This window comes from Trachymyrmex cornetzi, unplaced genomic scaffold, assembly GCF_001594075.2.
Source record: "Trachymyrmex cornetzi isolate Tcor2-1 unplaced genomic scaffold, Tcor1.1 scaffold92, whole genome shotgun sequence".
In the NCBI taxonomy this organism is placed as follows: Eukaryota; Metazoa; Arthropoda; class Insecta; order Hymenoptera; family Formicidae; genus Trachymyrmex; species Trachymyrmex cornetzi.
The window spans coordinates 1,157,509-1,180,425 of NW_017300267.1; the positions used below are offsets into that span (position 1 = coordinate 1,157,509).

Sequence of the window (22,917 nt, forward strand, 5' to 3'; positions counted from 1 at the left end):
ATTTTTAACAAGTTGCATTCATTGTTCATTCGTTATTCACAATTCATTAATTTATTTGCAATATCATTACAACTTTTTTGCCTTGTTTTAGAAAAATCTTTGTTCAACAATTGGCACAACACACACTTCGAAATTTTTCGAAAAATTATTTTCGAACATATCACCGAATCGACCCACTGCTTTCAAAATTTTTGCCGAAGAGATATAACGTTAACCAAATTACATTAACGTTAAATAATATTGCGATGTCGCCGTACTACAAGGATGAAAAGGAGCTACACATGCCATGTGTAAGATAGTAGCATATTTTTGTAAAAATTAATATTATATACCTTCCCAAAATTTGAAAAAAAAAAGTAAAGTTCTTGACCCTTTACTGTAAAAAAATAAAATGTTAATTTTAACTTAAAGGTGTATAGTGGATTTTCTAAGCATGCAAAAATTAACATTTTTATGTTAATTTTAACATTCTTATATGACTCAGAAAATCCACTATACGTCTTTAAATTAAAATTAATATTTTATTTTTTACAATGTATGTGTGTGCGCGCGCGCGCGCGCGCGCGTGTGTGTGTGTGTATCGACGTATAGCCTTTCTCGCGAATAAAAGTAGATAGCAGTATACTGTATTTTAGTGTTCAATGTTACATACATTTTCAACATCAGTTCTTAAGTATAATTTGCACAGATCTTGATTTTAGTCTGAATTTGTCCTGAATTTAATTTTAAAGTGAACACTGCAAATTTGCAATACTCGTTTTTAGAGGATTAAGAAAGAAAGGTGGATTAAGGCCTCTTTTTTGTACTTTGAATTAATCCTTAGTACACACGATTAGGTCACTCGTGTCCTGTGCATTTTTTTCTTTCAAATACTAATAGCATCTGATTAAATAATGATATCTTTTTTTTATTACACATTTTACATATATTTTCTAAAGATATTAAAGTATACGTAAAAATTACTTATAATAATTGTTTACTTGTAAACGTGATGAAAATTAACTTAGACAAGAATAATCCATTGTGTGTGCAGTAAAGGACAGAAAAATCATTGTATTAAGGGAAACGCGATTTGTGTTATTAATGAAAATACGACATGCACAAATAAAAGACTCAATGATCTTTCACTTTCCACTTTTGTTCCATATATTTCGAAAATTAAAATTTTCCTCAGAGTTCGAAGAATAGTTTTATAATTTTCAATGAGTTTCTGTCTACATAGAATTTAAATCCGTGGAAACTTAGAAAATTTTCAAATCTGAGACGTTGAATTCTATTACTTTTATTTTTTTATTCCCAAGCGTTAAGAAAGATTGTTAGAGCTTTTTATCTGCAATTTTCATGACAAATCAGTTCAATTAATTATCACTTCGGTTAACAAAATCGATTAATCATCACTTACGGCTAACAAAATTAAAATTGCAAAAGCGTGAACAATTACGTGAAATTTTACTAAACGTTGATTCTTTTACAGATCAAGGAAGATTATCACTACGGCAGTGTACTGCCGCAAGACTTTACGCCAAGACCTCCTATCGGAGGACAGCGCAAGACTTCACGCCGAGACTTCCTATCGGAGGAAAACGCAAGGCAGCCATTATACGCTCACCGGGTAGAGAACAGCTGGTGGCCGAGCGACCAGAACGAAGGGAGTCACGCGATAAGGGAGCGTGATAACAACGGCGCGGTGGCGGGTGAATTGGTTTCTCGAATCGCGGGCTGCCTGAATATGGCGGGTTACCTGAAAGCGGCGGGCGCAACCTGCGCCTCGACCGGAAACCCTCATCAATACCATCCACACGGTCATCCGATGGGAGTCGGCACCCATCCGCATCCTCACTCGCATCCGCATCCCGGTGCGCATCCCGGTTTGCCGTCGCACTTCGCCCTCACCCCGCACGCTCATACGCATCATGCGCTCGAGCATGGATTGGCAGCCGCATTCCCACAAGGTAAAACGCTTATTTTCTTCCAAGACGAGTTCCATTTTCGCTGCTTAGACTCAGTTCCATCAAAAGTTTACAGTTAGAACTATCGAAAATGAATTACTTTTACTTATCGAAAATAAATCGATTTATAATTTTTAATTACGATTATATTCGTGTGTCTAATGTCAATTTCTACCAATGTAGATTAACTTTGATTTGACTTACTCTTTATTCTTTTTTTAATTTTTAGAACTAGAAAAGGATAAAAAAAAATTAAACTAAGTTAAAGTTAATCTACATAGAAACGGGTTCGATTCCACCAATGTTAAATTAACTCTAATCTTGGTTCAATTTTCTCTTTATTTTTTTCTAATTCTAAGAATTACAGAAAAAGACAAATAGTAAATTTTCTAAGAATTAGAAAAAGATAAACAGTGTAAACTAAGTTAATCTTACATTGGTGGAACCTAGCTTTTATAGACACACAAATCTAATCATAATTAAAAATCATAAATTTATTTATTTTTTTTTCGATAAGATTAACTGCAAACTTTTACCATAATCATAAACTTATTCATTAAACGGTAATAATTGTCAATAAAACATTAAACTTTAGTTAAAATTTACGCGGTAAAATTTAAGTCAACGGTAAAATCTGTGTTTCTTTACGACGATTTGAAAAGTAAGATATATATTTTCTGGTATCTATGGCATCGAAAATTGAACTCACTGAAACTGATGCGTAAAAGTCTGTGCATGACATTTTATGACGGTCAATGGGTTATACGGCATGCAACATTATATAAGATTGGGATTGATATCAGAATAATCACAAATCATAGATATAATACTTAAAGAATAGGTAATTAAAGTTCTCGAACTGGAGTTAAGATCGAACAAAGCGAATTGAATTTTTAACAAGTCATTTGTAATAGTAATTAATTTAAATACTATATCCTACTTGCGGGGAATATTTTACTTGACGTTGAAAAAAGAAATAGTATTGTCTGCACGTTCCTGCTCGAGAATAACGGTAGGCTCAGTTATTGGCAATAATAAGACCGAATGTATGTATTCGGGTCGTAATAGCAAGGGATTCGCACGGTTCGATACTGATGTGCATGCGGAAAAGTTTTCACGTAATCGTGAGGTGGCGACAGCGGTACCGTTCGTGGTATCCGTGTTGTTAGCCGTATCGTGTTTAATACGGTTCTGAAAATGCTTCTCGCGGAAAAAAGCGTTAATGAACTATGAAATATCGCGAAACGGAGAAAAGATGAGCGAGGTTTCCGATGATGATCGATCTATCCGGCTAATCCATTGAAATAAAAGACGAGTGTTTAATCTGTGCGACTCGGCGTTACAACAGTGTGACAGATTTTGCGTCGTATTCATTCAACAAACGCCGTCGGATAATCTCTCTGCGCTTAAGGGAGGGCTCCATTGGAAATTGTAATTTTTCCGCTTCCTAATAGATTGATTTAATTTTTCCGACGTTTTTATATGTGCAGGAAATAAATTGTTACATTAAATTTTTAATCATTTGTAATGCAAGTTATGAGCATTTATACAAAATCAATTTATAACGAAACATTCACAATTAATTCTGAATCAAATTTTGAAAATATATATTTATTACGTGTTTTTAATAAATATAAAAATTATAAATTTTTATTTTTAGAATAAATTTTTTTATTTTCTTAAATTTGTTAATTCTTAATATTTGAATTGGTTAAGTTTTAATATTTTAACGAGCCTGATTTCTCTTTTGTTCTGAATATCAAATTTTGAATATATGTACCTATTTATCATATTGCTTTCAATAAACATAGAAATATCATCATTATAAATTTTTACTTTTGAAATAAATTTTTCTATTTTCTTAAATATGTTAAATTTTAATATTCTAACGAGTCTGATTTCTCTTTTATTAGACTGATGTAACGTGTACTGGAAGTAAATATTTTAAAACGGAGGAAATGTGTAATGTACCTAAATTATCCAGCAATTTGATATTCACAGCACATTCAACAGCAAGAAAAGCTTTTAAAGTCTATTGTACACACATAAAATAAATCCCTCTTTTTTATCTTGTGTCTCCCTTACGTTCCATCACGCCCCTATAGCATTGCTCAATTTGCAGGCCCTTTTTTCCCTTGTATTGCGTGCGAATTAAAAACTATCATTATTAGCTCATATGTGGATTATTTATTAGTATGTTAAGTACTTTGCTAGTCTCTCGTCACTGTAAAAGTATTTCACATGAACGTCATATTCGCCGTTATTGATTGCCATGCAAATCGATGCATCGACTGAAGCCATATGAGTGTGTCGAGCAATCTCGGGGCTTCTTAACTATAGCTGTCGTAGCAAGTTGGCGAAAAACACGCACAAGAGTGCACATCCCTTGCAAGTTTTAAGTTTCCGAATGAATACAAAAAATTCAAATATCATATAAACAATTGTATACATTCGTTAATACGTTTATTACGAAATATATGCAACGTTTAGAACTATGTTCTTGTAATGGACAATTGAGAAAGCGTGTTTTGTTCGCTTCGGGATTGCGGAATATTTTCGCGACATCGGCACGAGATTCGAGGGAGCTTCGATAACAAGAACAATCGCGATCATCCATTATGCCTTTCGTGGTCGGACGAAGCTTGGAATTTCTCCCTGCAGAGACTCGACATTTCCCAAGCACCCAGCGAATGGCAAATCTCAGAGGATCGACCATGGCGCGCCAAACAGAGAAAGAAGCAGCGGTTTCGGAGAGAGAATTCCCTTCGTGTTCGCGATATTCCATTCTCGAAGGTCGTGTTGCTGGGTCGGTAATTGACTGCATAAATTTTCCAGTATGCCACAGAATGTGCATAGACGAAAAGAGATCGCGGGAAGAAGGCGGAGATGAGGGTGTGCGTGCTACTGAAAAAGCAAGAGAGAGAAAAAGATAGAGCGTGAGTATAGAGTAGAACAAGGGCAGAGAGAGAGAGGAGAGGAGAGAGAGAGAAGAGAAAGAGAAAGCACGACGAAGATAGCATGCTTTCGCGTCGCTTTCCTTTAGCGGCACGATTCGGCGGAAAGCAGCATCACCTCGCCTCTCTTTCCCGTCCGTCTTTCACCGTTTCGCTCTCTTTCACCCACCGCTCGAAAGGGGGTTCGGCGGCGGGAGACACGGGGTGCCGGGGGCAGAGTGTCGAGGAGATGGAGTGGTTGGAGGGGGGTCGGGGGATGCTCCGGCGAAGAAGAGTAGAGAGAACCATGAGAGTAAGCCGCTTATCAGGGTGGCAGCAGGCAGTATAGGTCCAACCGACGCAGATAGGTGGGTTTCCATGGAAACACGGATCTGTCCGTTAGGTCCCTACGTACCTACGTCCAGCGCGGCTGCCTCTATCCGTTGTAGGCGTGTATCCGCGCTACACGAAAAGCCGCCGAACGCGAGAGGGACAACGACGCGAGAACACCGCGGGGTTGGAGGCTGGCGTGGTCCATAGATGGAAATAGAAACAAAGGATGTGGACGGAGGGAGCAGAGCGCGACGACTCGTGCCGTTGAATACTTTTATTAGTAGTCCGCTTGTAAAACAAACGTTTCCGTTTATTAATCACAGCTACAAGACCGAGATTCACTTTCCTTTTGATCTCGCAGTTTCTCACGGATAATTCCGCGAGGTCCTACGGTCTACTCATTGATATATTTATCTGACGTGACCTCGTTATTTGTACCCGAAAAGAAATTTTAGACAGTTGTATGATCTGTATATACGTTTGATAATATTAGGCTCTAAATTGTAGGTAAAAGAAAGTTTAAACTTTCCTCTGTCAATCGCATAAAGTGGAACTTTACTTGCATTTTGCACTTCAATATAGGAAGCTTTAGAATTTAGGTATAATTTTCCTAGTCGTAGATGAGGGTTTATCTCTTTCATATTCTATTTCTCGCGTACGATGATAATTAGATTTTGGAGCTACATAATCAGATTTTAGAAGACTTTTCGCTAATTAATTCACGTGGTGTTCGTCAACGACAACGCGTGGATGGAAAGGGCTATTCCGTGTCGCTCAACATGACGTTAATTTTAGTCGCGCGTCGATGTTTATTTTGTTATGCAATCGTGCAGGCGAAGGTACGATCGCACCCTGATCGGCGAAAGAACGATAGCTTCGGGCGAAAAGTTTGCCGAAGAGACGAGAAGGGATGCGCAAACGTAGGACTCTCTCCAAGACCCGTGGCATGCAGCGAGATACGTGGGAATCGCGTCATGTGGCCACCGCCCTTTCCCATCCGCGTTACTATTTGTTGTCGCAGAGAAATTGCCTGTCCACTTAACTTCCTCCTACTCGTCGCAGCGGCGGCGTCGCGGCGCATGAATAAAGACACCACTGTCGACGATTTCCTCCAGCCGATTGTCAATCGAAGGGGAGCCACGGAACAAGTGATTTTGATCCCCGGCTCGTGCGCGACGTGCGCTTCTCGAAGTCGTAAAACGTAATGTATCTATCGTGTAATGTTAAGAGATACATTGTCATTGGAAGAAGCTCACGGCGGAATAATTTCCGCCCTAAATATTTTACTTAAAGTGCATACGCTTATGCCTAAAAAGATATCGGATGTGGACGATATCTGCTTGTTGAAAATCTTTTTCGACAATTTTCAATGACAAATTTCTCCTCTGAACTCAATACTCAGTCTAGTCATGTCATTTTAATTTAATTTTTATCACAACACTGTTTTGACTTTTATTTTAATGATTTTGTACACTGAGAAAAATTTCTGGTTGAAAATGAATGAACCAGTAAATTCATATCAATAAAAATTCCGTTTGCTCATTATGACTGAACATCTCTTTATCTCGACTAGGCATCCAATCATAATCGGGGAATTCTGACTGAAATGATCGGAATTCACTGGTTTGTTCATTTTCAACTAGAAATTTTTCATAGGTATGTACTGGCTAATCTTAACATAACGATGTGATGTGCAGTGCTATGCATTTTCTATATCAAAAATGTTTTTTTATCTTTTACATTCATGGATTATTGCTTGTTTTTCTTGGCGTACCATTGAGAACGTTACATTTGAAGGACTCGTCATGGTTTATTTGAAAGTGAAAGATAATTTGCTTTTTATATTCCTGCGTTGAGCATGACTTAAAGCCGAAACTTTGTTTGTCACAGTCTGTCCCTTCATTGTACTTATATGATGTGTTTAAAAAGGTTAACAATAATAAATAAAATACTCGAAATAACACGTATATTCAACAAAATAAAAAAGGAGAGAATAATGAGAATGAGCGCTTTAGATAGTGCACAATTATATATATATAAAAAAACAAGCTTTATCGTACCTTTACGTTAAATTATACAATAACGTACGTTTCGTCTAATCTTTTAACCATCTCCAACAAATATTAATAAAAATAAGTAACTTATTTTTATTAACTTATTTTATTAGCTGATGATTGAAAGATTGAATGTAAATGTTTAAGTAAATAAAACTTATTTATATATATATATATATATATATATATTTATAGATATATGTATATATAAAACAATGTGTAATTATATATATAATATATATATTACATATATAAAATTGCGCTCTGTCTATAGCGCTCATTTCCATTAGCTTTTTCATTTTATTGAGAACTTATGTTTAATTAAAAATATGTATAATAATTTTCCAATCTTATAATCGTAATTTATTGAATGAAACTCCACTTCAGTTCTGATAATCTGTGAGTGACCGTATTTTAAGACTATTGAACTGTTTGCGAATAAAGTTTTTGTATCTACATTGCTCAGAAGGATTCCAAAGAGAAATAAAAAAACGTTCGAAATTGGAATAAAGAGGACGTCGCATATCAAACGGAGTAAATAATTGTTCCACTTCAATAATCTGCGTTCCTCTTTCCGCGCTGACTCTTATTAGCCTTGAATTTTTTGTTTCTGTATTTTTAAAAATTGAGAATGATATCCATGTAACTTTTAATTATTTATTTTGGAATAATTTACACATCGTCAACTGCGTTTGGTTCTTACAACCATATCACCATTTTTTATGGTCATTGACAAATGTTGTTTTTTGATACGACATTAAAATCCTCTCGAGATTGTTGCAAGATTACAATACGTAAATTCAATTTTTTTTTCGAAAAAATAAACGTCGCGATTATTGTCATTGCTAAAGGCCAGCTCGTTCTCCGCTTGTCAATTCGGTACGATTTCAATCACTCAATTAGGTGTCAGGTTAAGGGCGGCACGTGGCGCAGACACGTGCTATACGTTCGCCGTTACCAAGTGGCCGCGAAACGGCGAAACGCAACGAGAGAGCCGCTTCCGTGGCGGCGCGTGTCATGGTTAAATTGAGTAGGCGGGCGTGGAGAGGCCAAACACAAATCCAAACCTAATTGCAAGACAAACACTCGAGGCTGAGTGAAATGTCGCGTACGGCGAGACATCGACACTCACTCTCGGAAATCTCGCTTCTTCCTCGTCGTTTCTTTCGCATTTTATCACCGCGATGTCCTATCGGAACTTATGTCCTCTGTTATTGATACGGCGCGAGAGACCCGCTGAGTTTACCCAGGTTTCTCTCGTACGCGTTGAAATTCCCTCACGCAAACACCGCGACTTGGAAATTTTACCGATTTTACGCGCGGATTTCGTTGCTACGTGGGAAATTGATGCATAAAGTATATAAAGTCTTCATCTCACGATTCCTCGTGCTTCACGAAATTAGTAATTCATGCTCGCCATCGTTACTTAATAAGTACGAAATAACTTTTCGAGAATGGACGTCGCAAGGAGGACGGGCGTCGCTTGGAACATTGCAACGCGAAACTTATCCGCTTACTCGCCCGTCCCTGACGCATGTTGGTATTTTGTTACGTACTTACGTTCATATCCGTTAGATTATCGCATGAGAATGGCTATCCGCCACGGCCACACGTACTTTGCACCTCTTCCTGCTGGAACTTCCTTATGAATGAGGACTTCTTTTGGTTTCTTCTAATGTCGATGCAGTATATAATTACTTGATAGCTGAAATAGTTTTAACAAAGACGTTTTAGCTTAACAAATAAGATAATAATATAGAATCTATTTTATATCTGCTTTAGACGATCTTTTAATTCGGGACAGATTTCGGAATACAATTCAGTTTATAGTTTTATGTAATCTATTTTTTTAATGAAACTTTGAAAAAATCAATATATATATACATATTTTTTTACAACATGTATTAGAACATATGTTGTATAATTATAACTAGCATGTATTTTGTTTGGTATATCTTTTAGTATTTGTTCTGTACTCTCTGTCCTAAATTATAGATGTCTAAAATAATTTTTAAAATACTTTTGTATTCTTTGAAACACAATACAAGAATTTTTGAACAATTTTCCGTTATTTGCGATAATTCCGTTCACAGCAAATCAGCAAATTTCTTACGTACCAAACCAACAAATGAATTACCATCAATATGGCAATGGGATTAAACACAGGACACACAGATACCATCCGTACTACATTCGCGAAGGTATGATTTTGAAGAAAATATGATATATAATGATAATGGTGGTGGTGTTTATGGCTACGATGAGAGAAAAATTTTTTTTAAACCCACAATTTTCTTAAATCTTTACATAGAAATAAGAAATACATACGTGATGGTCGATTAAAAATAAATATTTTTAGATTTGTCTATAACTCATGTGACAAAATTTGAGACAGAATCCTATTTATAATTATGTGCGTCACATATGATCTACAAATGATTTGAAAAGTCAAGATATATTTATAGGATGAGCTTTGTCCAACTTGGTTACCTCAAATATATTCATTATTATTTATAATATAAGAAAATATGCAAAGAAAAAATTCGATGAAACAAATACTATGACAAGAATAAAACTTTTTTGTCGAGAATATGAAATTTTGTCGCGAATAATGGACTTTATGCTTAAAATCTGTTTCTAATCTGATGGCCTGGAAAGGAAATAAAATCATGAAAGATATGTTATTAAAATCATTATACTTTCGCGAAAGAATTTCGTAAGTTGGATATTCATAATCGAAATATATATATCGAAAAAGACTGATAAAAATAACGCGTCACTTCAGTTTTTCGTCTTGAGTCTTCGGCATTGCGATCACACGGTGGTCACGTTGTAAACGCAAAGTCGGCCAAATGTTTTCGTAGCTGATGGCCTTTTAGAATTCCCTCTTCTGTCACCGCCCGCCACGTGCTGTCATCCCACGGTCCCCCCCAATAATCCAGCCCTCCGTCCCTAGCACCGCCATGTAGCAGCCTATTCGCGTTTTAGCTTTTAATTAATTTTCGATTCTGTGTGCCCGAGCGTGCCCCGCCTTCCACTGTCTTTCCTCCTCATCCTCCACGTTTCGTCTCTATGAATATCAAAGTAGTCACCCGGTTCTGCGACGAATCCGCCATTTTATGGCTCCTCGTTCTTCGTTCTTTGTTTACGATTTATCAAAACGTTGTTTAAGGATTCCTAGCGCTCTGTTATATTATCAACGATTAAAAATGTCATCCCTTTGCAAATAGCTTTAAATAATAAGTGAAAAATCGATCGATATGAATAACACAAATAAGCGAAGAGAATCATATTCGGTCAAAAAGTGTAGATCTCGATGCTTCATAATATTTTCGCTTGCATTTTACAATTTCTAGCTGCTTTAAGTATGAATACTTTTTTTATTACATCATTAAATAATCTGCCAGAATTGACGGATCCAGAATTGATAAAATCAGGATATTATGTAACATTTTTGTTCAATGTGGAGGTTATATGGCAAACCAGCTCCGCGGTTTAAAGTTTTAAGGGTCGACCCGTGCAAAACCACGAGGGAAAATAGTGTCGGGTTACACAATGCGTCTGCCTCAAATAAAATTTTTTTTAACGAGAATGACGCAAATAAAATTGCGATTAAACGATGGTGGAAATTTTACCGACACCGGTGCGCTTATTATTCAGTCGACTACACGTATAATTGTGATTAATTACCGTCAATTCTCTGGCATATCAGTGATATGTTGCACCCGAGATAAATTTCCGACGCCGTATTTCAGCAGCAACGGGCATTTCGACGTTATCTAAATCGGACATGCATTTATTTGTATTAATTTACTGCGCGCACTTTCCCGCGCGGAAGTCTAGATACATCGAGAAACAACAAGTAATAACGTGTTCATAAACGCCGTTAATTATTTTCACGTCGCTGCGTATTTTATTGTGCACTGTAAATTAAGCACCTTACTGACATCCATTAAATATAATCATAGTTCAATAAATTTTCTCTTTTCTTAGATCTTTCGTCAGATTGCATATATTTTAAATAAACGGAGAAAGTTCATTTATTTAATTAGCTTTGAATGACCTTAGCGAAATCAGTTGGGATTTCCTATTTATATTATTTTTTATTTTGTACGCTTTAAATACTTCTATTTAATACTTAAGTTACAAAATACATAATTAAACGTTATGAGTGTTAAATTAAAAAAAAACTATTACAGCATACTCTGTTAAATTCATAATATCAAATCATATTCAATTTAATCATTTCTATAGATCGCTACTACTTTATATAATATATCATTAATTTAACTAAAACAATGAAGTTAGACAATTTAACACAAGAAAATATATTAAATTTGATTCTAATTTAGTTCATTATTTATTAAATACATACGTTAATATGAACATTATTTACAATAAAACTAAGTAATTCAACTACACACAAAAATGGATTGATTTACGTTTTGACACATATGGTAGTAAAAAATAACCAAAATGTCATTTAATTGAAGAGAACCATTGTTTTTTTATATCTAACAATATAGATGTAAATAATTTGCAAAGTTAATGTAATGAATATCTTCGTTTTCGATTATAATGCAAAAGATTTATCCACCGCGATCCGAATTTCAGACATAGGGTAAAATCAGGGATTATGGCATAGGCTACTAATATGGAATAGTGGTTTATTTTTTAAACAAAGCATTGCAATCTGGCGGCAATTGCTGAAAGCTATTGCAACTGTTACCAAACATGTCATAACAAGCAATGAACTCCGACCAACCGTTTTGCTACAATTAACATTTATTCATTTTTGTTACGTCAGAAGATTCGGCAGCTTTTTCTAAAAAGTGTTCTCACAAACTGAAGGTTAATTTTTTTAATGCTTATATTGCATAGACGCTTTTAATAATGTTGCATGAACAATATTATGCAGATTAATTGCTATTTCAAACTTGTTTATTGCTACGGAAAGACTTTATTTGTCATATGACGACTCAGGTAATGTGGAATACATCGAGGGTTGAGAATATGGAATAGATTCCATGCATGTTAGCAACTTATTCGTGATCAGATTAGGTTAGGTTAGATTACAGCAAAAAAATATCAGCTTATTTGCGATTTTTTATTTGTCCATGCGTAATAACGTTCGTAATGATGCTATTATATTTTCTGTGTTATTGTACAATAAAAATTGAACAGCTTTCTATTTTTCTTGATCAGTTTATTAGCGTTTTCGATTGGGCAAAAGTTAGTGCGCACCAGTGCGCACTCAGTTCACACCAACACTGGACGAGTTCCATGGGTTGCACTGAATAGTGCAAGTTCAAAAGAATACGCCAAGATTTTCAGTGCTAAAGCTGAAACTCATTTTTGTTCACTTTGAAGCAATGTTCAACAAAATGTTACAAAACCACAGTAAAAGATATTAAGAATAGGGACAAGACCCCGTTTTTAATTCAACTGCGCAGATTTGCTTGTCCCTATGTATATCCTTAACAGTGATAAAACGTGCACTGAACTGGCACTGTCAAAATATCTCGTGCCACTTAGTGCGCACTGAGTGCGCACTACGCGAGTGTCGTGCGGTCAAATGAACACGTGACACTAGCCAAGTGCGCATTGGCACTGCCAATCGAACACGCTCTTGACACTGAGTGCAGCCAGTGCACCCCAATCGAAAACACTATATATAAATAAACAAATTTGGACTTCATTTATTGTGTTATTTATTACTATGGTAAAAATTTCATCGGTATTCCATATTACATCCCATTTTTTAGACCCCCCCATTTTCTCACTTTTGACTTTTTTGTTAATATTGACGTTGGACTTAAATTTTGACGACTTTCATTTATTGGATGTTGTAGCTAACATATTCCACAAGAGTTTTGTGTAAATTTAAAGTCTTCATATGCATTTATACCGGAGCAATGTTAATTTAAAAAAAGCTATTCCATAATCCCTGCTTTTACGCTATATATGCAGGTGTATCGGCGGATTGCACCATTGGATTGTGCGTGAAAGAGATCATCGTAAAATTTTGTTAGTGGTCCATTGACTTACGCAGATCTCGACGAAACGGCGAAACGTGGCGGGCACGGAAGAATCCAATAAACGCAAAACGAATTTACTATTAGGGTCGCGTCTGATCTCGTTGCAGGCCAATGAGGCGGAGCAACCCTTATATCAACCCTCCCGGTATCGCGTCTCACTGACGATAATAAATCGAATCATACTCCGAGAGTCAGCGGGTGTTTGCCGATCCATTAGGGTCGCTTAGCTGACTGTCTCTGCTTAAAGCACGATACGGTTGTCAAGATTTTTTGTTCGCCCATTTAAATCAATTCTAAATGAATCCTAAACTGCTCTCGCTTATCATTCAGTAATGCATAATTTTTAACAATTTTTTAAAAATTATATTTGATTCGAACAGAGAAAGGTAGTGCAGTTGGCATCTTCATTGAAAATAGCTGATATTTCAATGTTATCGTCTTAAATATAGCGAGTGATAGAAAACATTTCTTCCCGGAAATCTTAGGTTCATTTTTTAATCACAATTTAGATTTACAATGTCGTGCTTAAAATATTCAGGCGCCAAATTAAGTGCACAAAACACGGCTTTGAAAAACTTGTTCGGCGGCGCCTTGAGTGTCAAGGAAGCGAGCAGAGAGTCATAATCGGACAGCCATTGTCTTGGTTGTAGAAGTGGCTTTCACTGGGCCGATGGCAAAGGCCGTCGTTAACAGTAGCACCTACGCCCACTCGACAATCAGAGCGTCCTCTCAAAGCTATTCTCCACGCAATGCTACGGCAGGGAATACAGCGACTATAGACACGAAAAGATTCCAAATCAAATGGGATTTGTTCCACGAATAATTCAGTATGCGTAAAACCGCTATAATATAGGAAGCTCTTGAATCAACGAATATAAGTAAGTAATTGAATTACAGAATTATTATAAAAAATAAATGATAATTTGTTTACCGATTTTTGTATAACAATCGTATTAATAGTGCCTTAATTTCCATGTTAAAAGCTCATTTTTAGTAAAATAGATCATATCAAAATAGATCATAACTAAAATTGATGTTAGACAGTGAAAATATTTGAAAAGAATGGCGTCATGTATACAAATTGTAACCACGTGATCACACTGCTTTTCATGTCTCGTAAAGTGGCATCTTAATGTCGATAATATTCTAAATAAAATGTACAGATATTTTTTTGAGCCACGTTATTTCGAAAAAGACGGTGAGAGAGAGATTGTTTCATTCTAGAATTTCCATGTGTCCATAATCAATAGCGGTTCCGTGCCGGAGGCGGCATCCAAGATACGGATCATAGATCAAACGATCGCGGGTGTGTCGCGTCCGTCACACGGAGCCATGACGGTAATACCGACCACCGTGGAGTTTGTACATTGTGAGCTCGACGCAATCTGTTCCGTGGATCTACTCTGGTGCCATACTGGTAGCCCACTCGACCAGTTCGTTAGCCAATCACGCAGGTACCGTCGTCGTCGTCGTTCGTCGTCATCCTCTTCATCCCAGGTTCTCTTCGAACCCGAGAGGAGCACCCACGAGAGATGCGATTGATATGACGTTTGTTTCCTTCTTCTGGACCGCTCCTTCCTTTAGGACTACAGTTACTTTACTTTTGTCGTTGCTCTCATTGGTAAACTATCGTTTCGTATCGAAACGCTTTCAATCGAACCTTAAGCTATATGAATATATATTTATTTTGATAGTTGATGAAGTTGATTGATTCATTTTTCTCATAAAATAATTTTTTGTACACAATAATTACACTGTTAAATTCATGATGTTTATCTTTATGATTATTAAATTTATTTACAAAATTCTGATATTGCCATTCTTATCACATTAATTTTCTTTCACAAGATGGCCTTTCGACTAGACAACATCACGTTCAAGATACACACCAAGGTATACATCAAGTATATCATTACTACAATTGTAACTTCCACATTAACATAGACAAGTAAAATAATTCTAGTATTATCCATGTAAGATGATTGTTATGTCATTGATTAATCACTCAATTGCGACTATATAAAACAGAAGAAGTTTTTTAATAACTACATTTACACAACATGTACAACTTTATAACTGCTTCTGATGTATATATCATAAGTTTAATCACAATTTGAAGACCTGATATAGACTTTTCTTTATTACCCACTTCATATTTACTGAAGAAGATCGAAACGTTTATTTTACTCTTCGGTTTATATTGCGTTATATTATTCATAATAGAACGATTACGCATGGAGAGATATCTGCCTGTCGGCTTTTATTGGCACACATTATAATATTAATTGATTTACTCTGTGGAGCCTTATTCAGCTCAATTGTTAAACAATTTGATTCAAGAAAATATATTAAATTGGACTTAAATTTAGTTGATTATTTACTAAGTGCATGCGTTAATTTACGTTATTTACTTTGAAACCACAGAAATGGATCGATTTATATTTATACACAAAGTGTGAACATTAATAATAACAAAATGCTGTTTAACTCAAGGAATTGGGTTACATTGTTTCTTTGATATATAACAGTGTATAATACATATATTTTTTAATACTATATCGTATAAATAGACAACAGTTACGACATGTTGTAATAGAAAACTTTTCTCTATATATGCTATAGAGTACAGATTATAAAATTAATTTAATTTCTCTAATTACTACATAGTTGTTCAATTAAATTTTTTTTTTTTCGTAATCGGTTTTACTTCAATTATTTTTGTTGTATTATTATCCTTTGTACTTTTATCGATTTTTTTCTTTGTATTTGTCACATACGTTTATATACAGTTTCTAAGGGTTCCTTCGGAAGCTTATTTTTTTCTCGGTATGCTATTTCGTATTTTTAAATCGCTATTTTGCTTTTTGTTCTGCATCATATCTTTCCCTGCTGACACGAACTTTCTCTTTTTTGCATCTCGATGGTGTAACTCTTTTTCTTTATTGTATTCGGTGAGTGGAGGACCTTTCAAGTATGGCGGACAAGAGGAATGGAAAAGGAGAAAGAGAAAGCATTGATCGTCTTGAAAACAGCTGCCTCGCGTGTCTCCCAAGTCTTAACAGGACGATTATAGACGTATACTTACTTTACAAGGCGGGGCTTCACCAGTCTCTCATGAATGACCCTATTCTCTCAATTATTCAACTCGTATGACCGTCGGTCATTCGCTACTATGAAATTGGATGAAACTTTTGCTTTGGAAAAAAAAAAACTTACAGGTTTGAGACTCGTACAGATTAGAGCGCATCTTGATCGACTACTTCTGTCTTTTGCCTTCTTGTTTTTTTTTCTTGTTAACATCACGAGTTCTCTGCGCAGAACAACACGAAAATTCGGCGCATAAAAATACCTCGCGTGGCCGGCGGCCCGGCGAATCCTCCGGACTCCGGATTCCACCATTCCGTCTGCGACTTTACGATCCGGCCTCCAACCCGGAGACACTAGCGAAGCGCAGTTTTCCAGTCGCTCCTTTTTATTGGTTCGCGACGAGGACAAACTGTATATACTCGCCGGCATGCTTGTCGAGGGCCAGCATCGTCGTTTTCAACGGCAGCTGGGAGCGAACCGCGACTTTGGTCCTCTGGATGCTCGTGTATTCCGGGGTGTATTCCCTCCCTCTCTCTCTCTGTCCCCCTCACCGGCACCCCCGTGACCCCCTCATAAGCGGATTACGTGGGTCCCGAAACGAGCCAAGCGAGGCTCGATGGCACGAGGAAGGTAGCGTGGGGTGGGTCGTAGGGGGGAGCTGTTCAAAATTACGCTATCGCGACCTCGCAACGCTCACGCCCCTCCGCGTCAAACCCCCTTTGCCATCCTACGAGGCAACCAGGCACGGCAACAACCCCCGTCTTCGTGCAAGACATCGATGTCACAAGCGTTCCATATTTGAAGACATCGGCGTCGGTCGTTCTGTGCGAACATATTGAGATCTCAATATCGAATCTTGTTTCGCGATAACGGTATAGTTTCTTTGACGGTTATAACTTCCATTTCTTCCTCTTTCAATTACCGCTTTTTGTGAAAAAGCATAAAACCGTTTACATTACGAAATCATTGATTGATTTAATTTGAATCGATTTCGTTGTCGATACTATACTTCCTCTTGCTCGTATCTTTATAGCAATGAGCCGCCGAATGTTTATAAACCCCGTGTGATAGAATTTAATTCAATTTCTAAGAATTGTAATCTTGAGCCTTAAATAGCTAATTAGAACTTTTTTTTTTAAACAATATAATATATTATAGGACCATAACGCCTAAACGGTCTAGCTGGATCTTAATGTTTGTATGATTCTTATGTGAATTTATATATACTACGTGTGTAGTTCCCAGAAACACGCGCCGAAATGATTTTTCGGTCTTAAAACGCTAACTCTATTAAACTACCGCAGTAATATTACGAGTTAGATTGATTAGCAATTTAACAAATTTTTGATGCTTATTCGCATCTTCGAAACGATCTTAACTTTTTTTTTAAGTACTTTTAGATTAAGAATTGAAAATATTTTTATTGCTAATATTATTGATAACAAAAATATTTTCAACTATTAATCTAAAATTATTAGAAAAGGAAAACTTCTAACGAGCTACTTGTGGCTGAGGAGTGACTGAGAATTCTATCATGGATGCTTTCAGGGAGCTCACTACCGCGCTACCAACGCTAACGCTACCATCTCTGTTCACGGAGCCAAGATAGTGCTAGCGAATACAAGCTCTGTGAACAATAATAGTGTAGTGTTTGCCCTAACCATACCACATACGGCAAAATGTAGCAAGAGCAAGATTCTTTAGATTCTGCTAGATTCTTTCGTTTTATGCAAAAACGCGTTGAACTAGTCTAATTTTATTGATTTTTGAGCTAAACTGTATAATTACAAAATATTGGACAACCATAAACTTATAATTTTTTGCTTTAATGACATCCGTTGGACTCAATTTTAACTTATAACTTTCCTGTAACTCTTCATCACGCAATTCCATTTCCACGTAATCCATTTTAAAAGCTAAGTATAATGAATACTATTGCGATTATTAATTTCGAAGTATCGGCCAACAATGTTCACTTCAGTATTCACTACACTATCGCTGTTCATGGAGCACACGAACGCTACGCTATCAACACACTATCTCTTTGGTGAGCATTTGTAGCGCGAGTCATAACGTCAAACGTCAAACGCTACCAACAATAGCATCACGATAGTGTTTCATAGTGCTATCAGTTGGCTCCCTGAACAGCGGTAACACTACATAGCATTGGTGGTGAGCTCCCTGAACGCGCTCCATATAATTCACTGTTAAATTTACAGGCTGCTTTCGTTTTGACGCTTATAGCGTTTGTGAGCATCAATTGTCCTTGTTTAATATTTAATAAACAACCAGGATGAAATGTCGCGTGATAAGCGCCAAAGCGAACCCAGCCTTAATGTCAAATTGTATCCAATTTGAGTTTTTTCCTTTTTAATCATTTCTGTGGATCGTTACTGCTCCTATTTAATATGTTAATTTCACCAAAACAATGAAGTTAAACAATTTAACTAAAAAAAATGTATTAAATTTAACTCAAATTTAGTTTATTATTTACTAAATGTATATATACGTTAATATGGATGTTGTTTACTTTGAAACTAACCACAGAAATGAATTGATTTATATTTTGGATACATATGGACGTCACGCCGATCACGCGCTTTATTTATAAACATTCGGCAGTTTGTTGCTAAGATACGAGCGGCAAAAGGAAGACAGTAAGCGTTGACAACGAAATCCATCCGAAATGTGCAATTAATCTCAGCTCTGATTTAATAGATTGAAATCGATTCGGTAATTGGCTAAGGCTAAACTTTTAATCACTCCTTTTGAACGCTGCGTAGAGTAGTTTTGAGAGCGTAACGTAGTAATGCGGATCAGATATGTACAAAAAAAAATTTCTCGCTGAGATTTATAAACGTAATAATTAATAACGAGCGCTTCCTTCCCTCATGTTGCAGGAATGAATCAACGCAAGCAACGTCGCGAGAGGACGACCTTCACCAGAGCTCAGCTGGATGTGTTGGAGGGACTATTCTCGAAAACGAGATATCCGGACATCTTTATGCGAGAGGAGGTTGCCCTTAAGATCAACCTGCCAGAGTCGCGAGTCCAGGTAATTATTTTTTTTTCGTTTTTTTCCCCTCTCGTCCTGTGCTCGCAGATTTTATAGCTTCTAAAATATCGTTGTCAACGATGTAGAAATAATAATGGAGGCAGACGGAAAGGTCCTCTGAACTTTCAGCGAGTAAATCGCGCTCTTCACGAGTAATCCGAGATTGCCATCTCGATTTCGCGTACGGTATGTTAACTTTACGTTTAAAGTCATTGCATTTTTTGCGCGTCAAATTGCACGATGTAAAAAGCGATCACGATACGCAACGAAAACGAGAGAGCGCGGAAGGGAAGCGGGAAAAAGGAACGAGAGAGACGGACGGGAGCGCGTTTCGTGCTTCGGCAATCGCGGGCGAGATTTAAGATATTTACACAGCGCGATGTTCACGCCCTACGTCGTTCCATTTGCCATTGTCCCAGCCCCGCGTCTCTTACATTGATAGATGTGCCGACGAGCTCGTTGACGCTTTTATTGCGGTTCCCGTGACATCTTTATTTCGCGGCGGGGTGTTACCAAGTCACGATCGCGCGGCTCTTCTCGTGCCTCGAATACTGAGCTTCAATTACGTCCAACCCCCGCCCCCGTTGTTTGCATGCAACACACAGAGAAGTCTCGCAATACGCGAATAGAAAAAATGAGGTTATTAATCTAAAGGTTTTGAAGAATTGAATATTTGAATATATTCAAACTTGCATTATACGTTTCTGTTATTAATTATTAGTACACACGATGATTTTCTAGTCATCATTTTTACAAGTATTTATTAAAGTGATTCTTACACAGAAGTCACGAGACCTCTGTCGAAGATGAATTTTTCTTATCCCAAATTACGATTAAAATATTAAGGAAATATTATTTTATTTATTATAATGTTTTAAGAATCAAATCGGGCTCTGTACGCGCCTTCGCAATTTCATAAAAAAAGAAGCCGAAAAGATCTCAAACGCGAAATATTATTTCTACGAGACAAAACACGGTTCCTTATTTGCATCGTGAGTAGGAATAAATCATTTTATTTATTATAAAATTTTTAAGAGTGAAATATATTATAAAATCCGGCTTTATAGAAGGCTTCAGAAAGAATGATTTTGCTGAAGTATCTAAAAATTTAACTAGATACAAATTTGAAAGTAATTTTGTTGAACCGTCTAAACAATTACGTAGAAATCTCAAGCATAATGAGCAATGCTGCAAAAAGTTTTGACATTTCAGCAATCAGTTTGAGCATCCTACATAATTATTTTTCAACAAAATTATTGTCAGAACTTTAATTAGTTAAATTTTTAGATATTTGAGCAAAATCATTCTTTCCGTGTAGCTTCGTAAAACACAAGTCAACACGAGTTTTATGGCAAAATATTTCTTCTACAAGACAATATACGATAGAGTGTAGATATATATCTACATCAGAAATGAGATGTAAATGAGGTTTCTCATTTCTCGTCACTTTTGCCGGCACTTAATATCTTTATAAAATTATGTACTTAAAAAAAAAGATAAAGATCATTATTTAGCCAAGTGCTCCTAGTATTTTAAAGAAAAGAAATACGCAGGACACGAATCATGTAACTCCCTCATACAATCATATATACTAAAGGTTAATAAACTCATTAGACTTTCGATTACAGTTGCGTCGCCATTCACGGCGATTTAACTTTCCAAGACTCAATTTCCATGCTTCTATCCTACAGATTTTACGATTCCGGTAGCTTAATATTTCTTTTACGTACATATCCGTATATCTATGGATTTTCATATATAATCTTTTTTATAAGTCTTTAAACTTTTCTTGTGTATCTTTACTTAATAGATTTCGCTCATAATCTAGTGCGTTTCTGTTATTTGAGTCCGTTTGAGTTCGACTCTTTCCGACGACTCTTTCGCGCAGATATCGCAGTATCGTAACTGGAATCGTAAAATATGTAGGACAGAAGCGTGGAAATTGAGTCCTGGGAAGTGAAGTTTCCGCGTGAAGTTAAGCCGCTGTGAATGGCGACACAACTGCAAAAGGGTGTATCGCATACACGAAACACGTGTGTGTATACCTACGTGTAGCACAGCGAAGGGAATGCAATCGACGTATACGCAGGATGTATACTATATATCGTATACAGAACGACTGTGCACGTAGGGTGTCTATGCGAACGAATAATATCTGGAGGAGGGATGCTATCTGAAAGTTTTAAAGGCAGGGGAAGAGTTCAGAGGCTGGAAGATGGCTAGGGAGCAGAAGTCTGATGCAGGGCCATAGGTGTGTGTATGGATAGAGAGGTACACATGGTAGAGCGGCGTGCGAGGTACAACATATCGTTGATTTGTTCCTGGATTATAACCCCCGACTCTGTCTCATAGAGCTCGCGCAAGAGCTCTATACGCGCTTCTCTCTCGTCGAGAGAACCACGCAGCTGCGTGCAACGCGACCGATGCGATGCAACGCATCGCTGAATGAGTTCCGCGTTCATCGCCGTTCGTTCGTCACTTACGACCCGAGGACAAATCGGAAAATGTTGTCTCTCGTCGATAGGAAAAAAAGAAAAAGCTAGGCAATCCAGCCGCACACGACGGTTCTGCGTGGCTAGAACTATTGCAAAATTCTTCGATCGTTTTATTACGCGGCATTTTTTGCCTTGCGATATTTTATACTCGAAAATCTGTGATACGAAATATAATGAGGACTCTCTAAAATCTTTGGAGTGGAATCTAACTCTAAAGAGTGAAATTTCACTCTTCAAAATTGAATCTTTTTTTCAATATCTTTGATTCAATTTTCACTCTTTACCACTCTTTAGAATTAGATTTCGTTTAAAGATTTTAAAGAATTGAGACAGCATTAATTTAAAACAAATATCTTACATGTTGGAAATCTTCTATTCTACTTTTTAATGGCGGAATTACAGTTTTAAAAAAATTTATACGTACATTTGTCAATTGATTACATTTGAATGATTTATCGCGTTTTAAAATAAATATGGTAAAAAGGAGACATACATTAAATTTTCACAATTATCATATTGATATTTTCACGGTGTTGTGAAATAAAGTAAACATTTAACAACACATGCAGCGCGAGCAGAACGTTCATCACGTTCGCATTAGCAAACAACGTCGGCGGCTCTCGCGTGCTGTTTTCTCCATCAATCCTGCGTGCTGGACGATGACACGTTCCCGGATGGGTATCGTCAGTAGGGCCATATTAATAGTACAAATAAGAAAATATATTTGTCATAACAGAGTGTCAACGCAGCTGCGCCGCCTCCCCCTGGCTACTGGGGTGGTTTTCCGTTCGCTGGATGTAAACCAGATGGTGGCGCAATTTGCACCTCGGCCTCACCGACGGTCTCTCGTGTGTACAGGCGTGAAACCGTCGGTGGTTGCCCCCGGGGGTCTTCGGATGCCATCGTGGCCTGTTTGGTTGGTTTTTGGGGGTAGCTCTCTCTCTCTCTCTCTCTCTCTCTCTCTCTCTCTCTC

The 22,917-nt window shown here is 36.9% G+C and overlaps 1 protein-coding gene across 1 annotated transcript in view; it reads left to right on the forward strand.

Annotated features, from left to right (window-relative positions):
• Window positions 1-238: 238 nt before the first annotated feature.
• The window catches only part of LOC108769516 (orthodenticle 1), a 25,240-nt gene continuing 2,561 nt past the window's right edge, over window positions 239-22,917 (forward strand). The window contains exons 1-3 of the mRNA XM_018520535.1: window positions 239-290; window positions 1,475-1,952; window positions 19,295-19,449. Coding sequence (XP_018376037.1) covers window positions 246-290; window positions 1,475-1,952; window positions 19,295-19,449 — 678 coding nt within the window. The 5' untranslated portion in view covers window positions 239-245. The remainder of the gene's footprint in view (window positions 291-1,474; window positions 1,953-19,294; window positions 19,450-22,917) is intronic.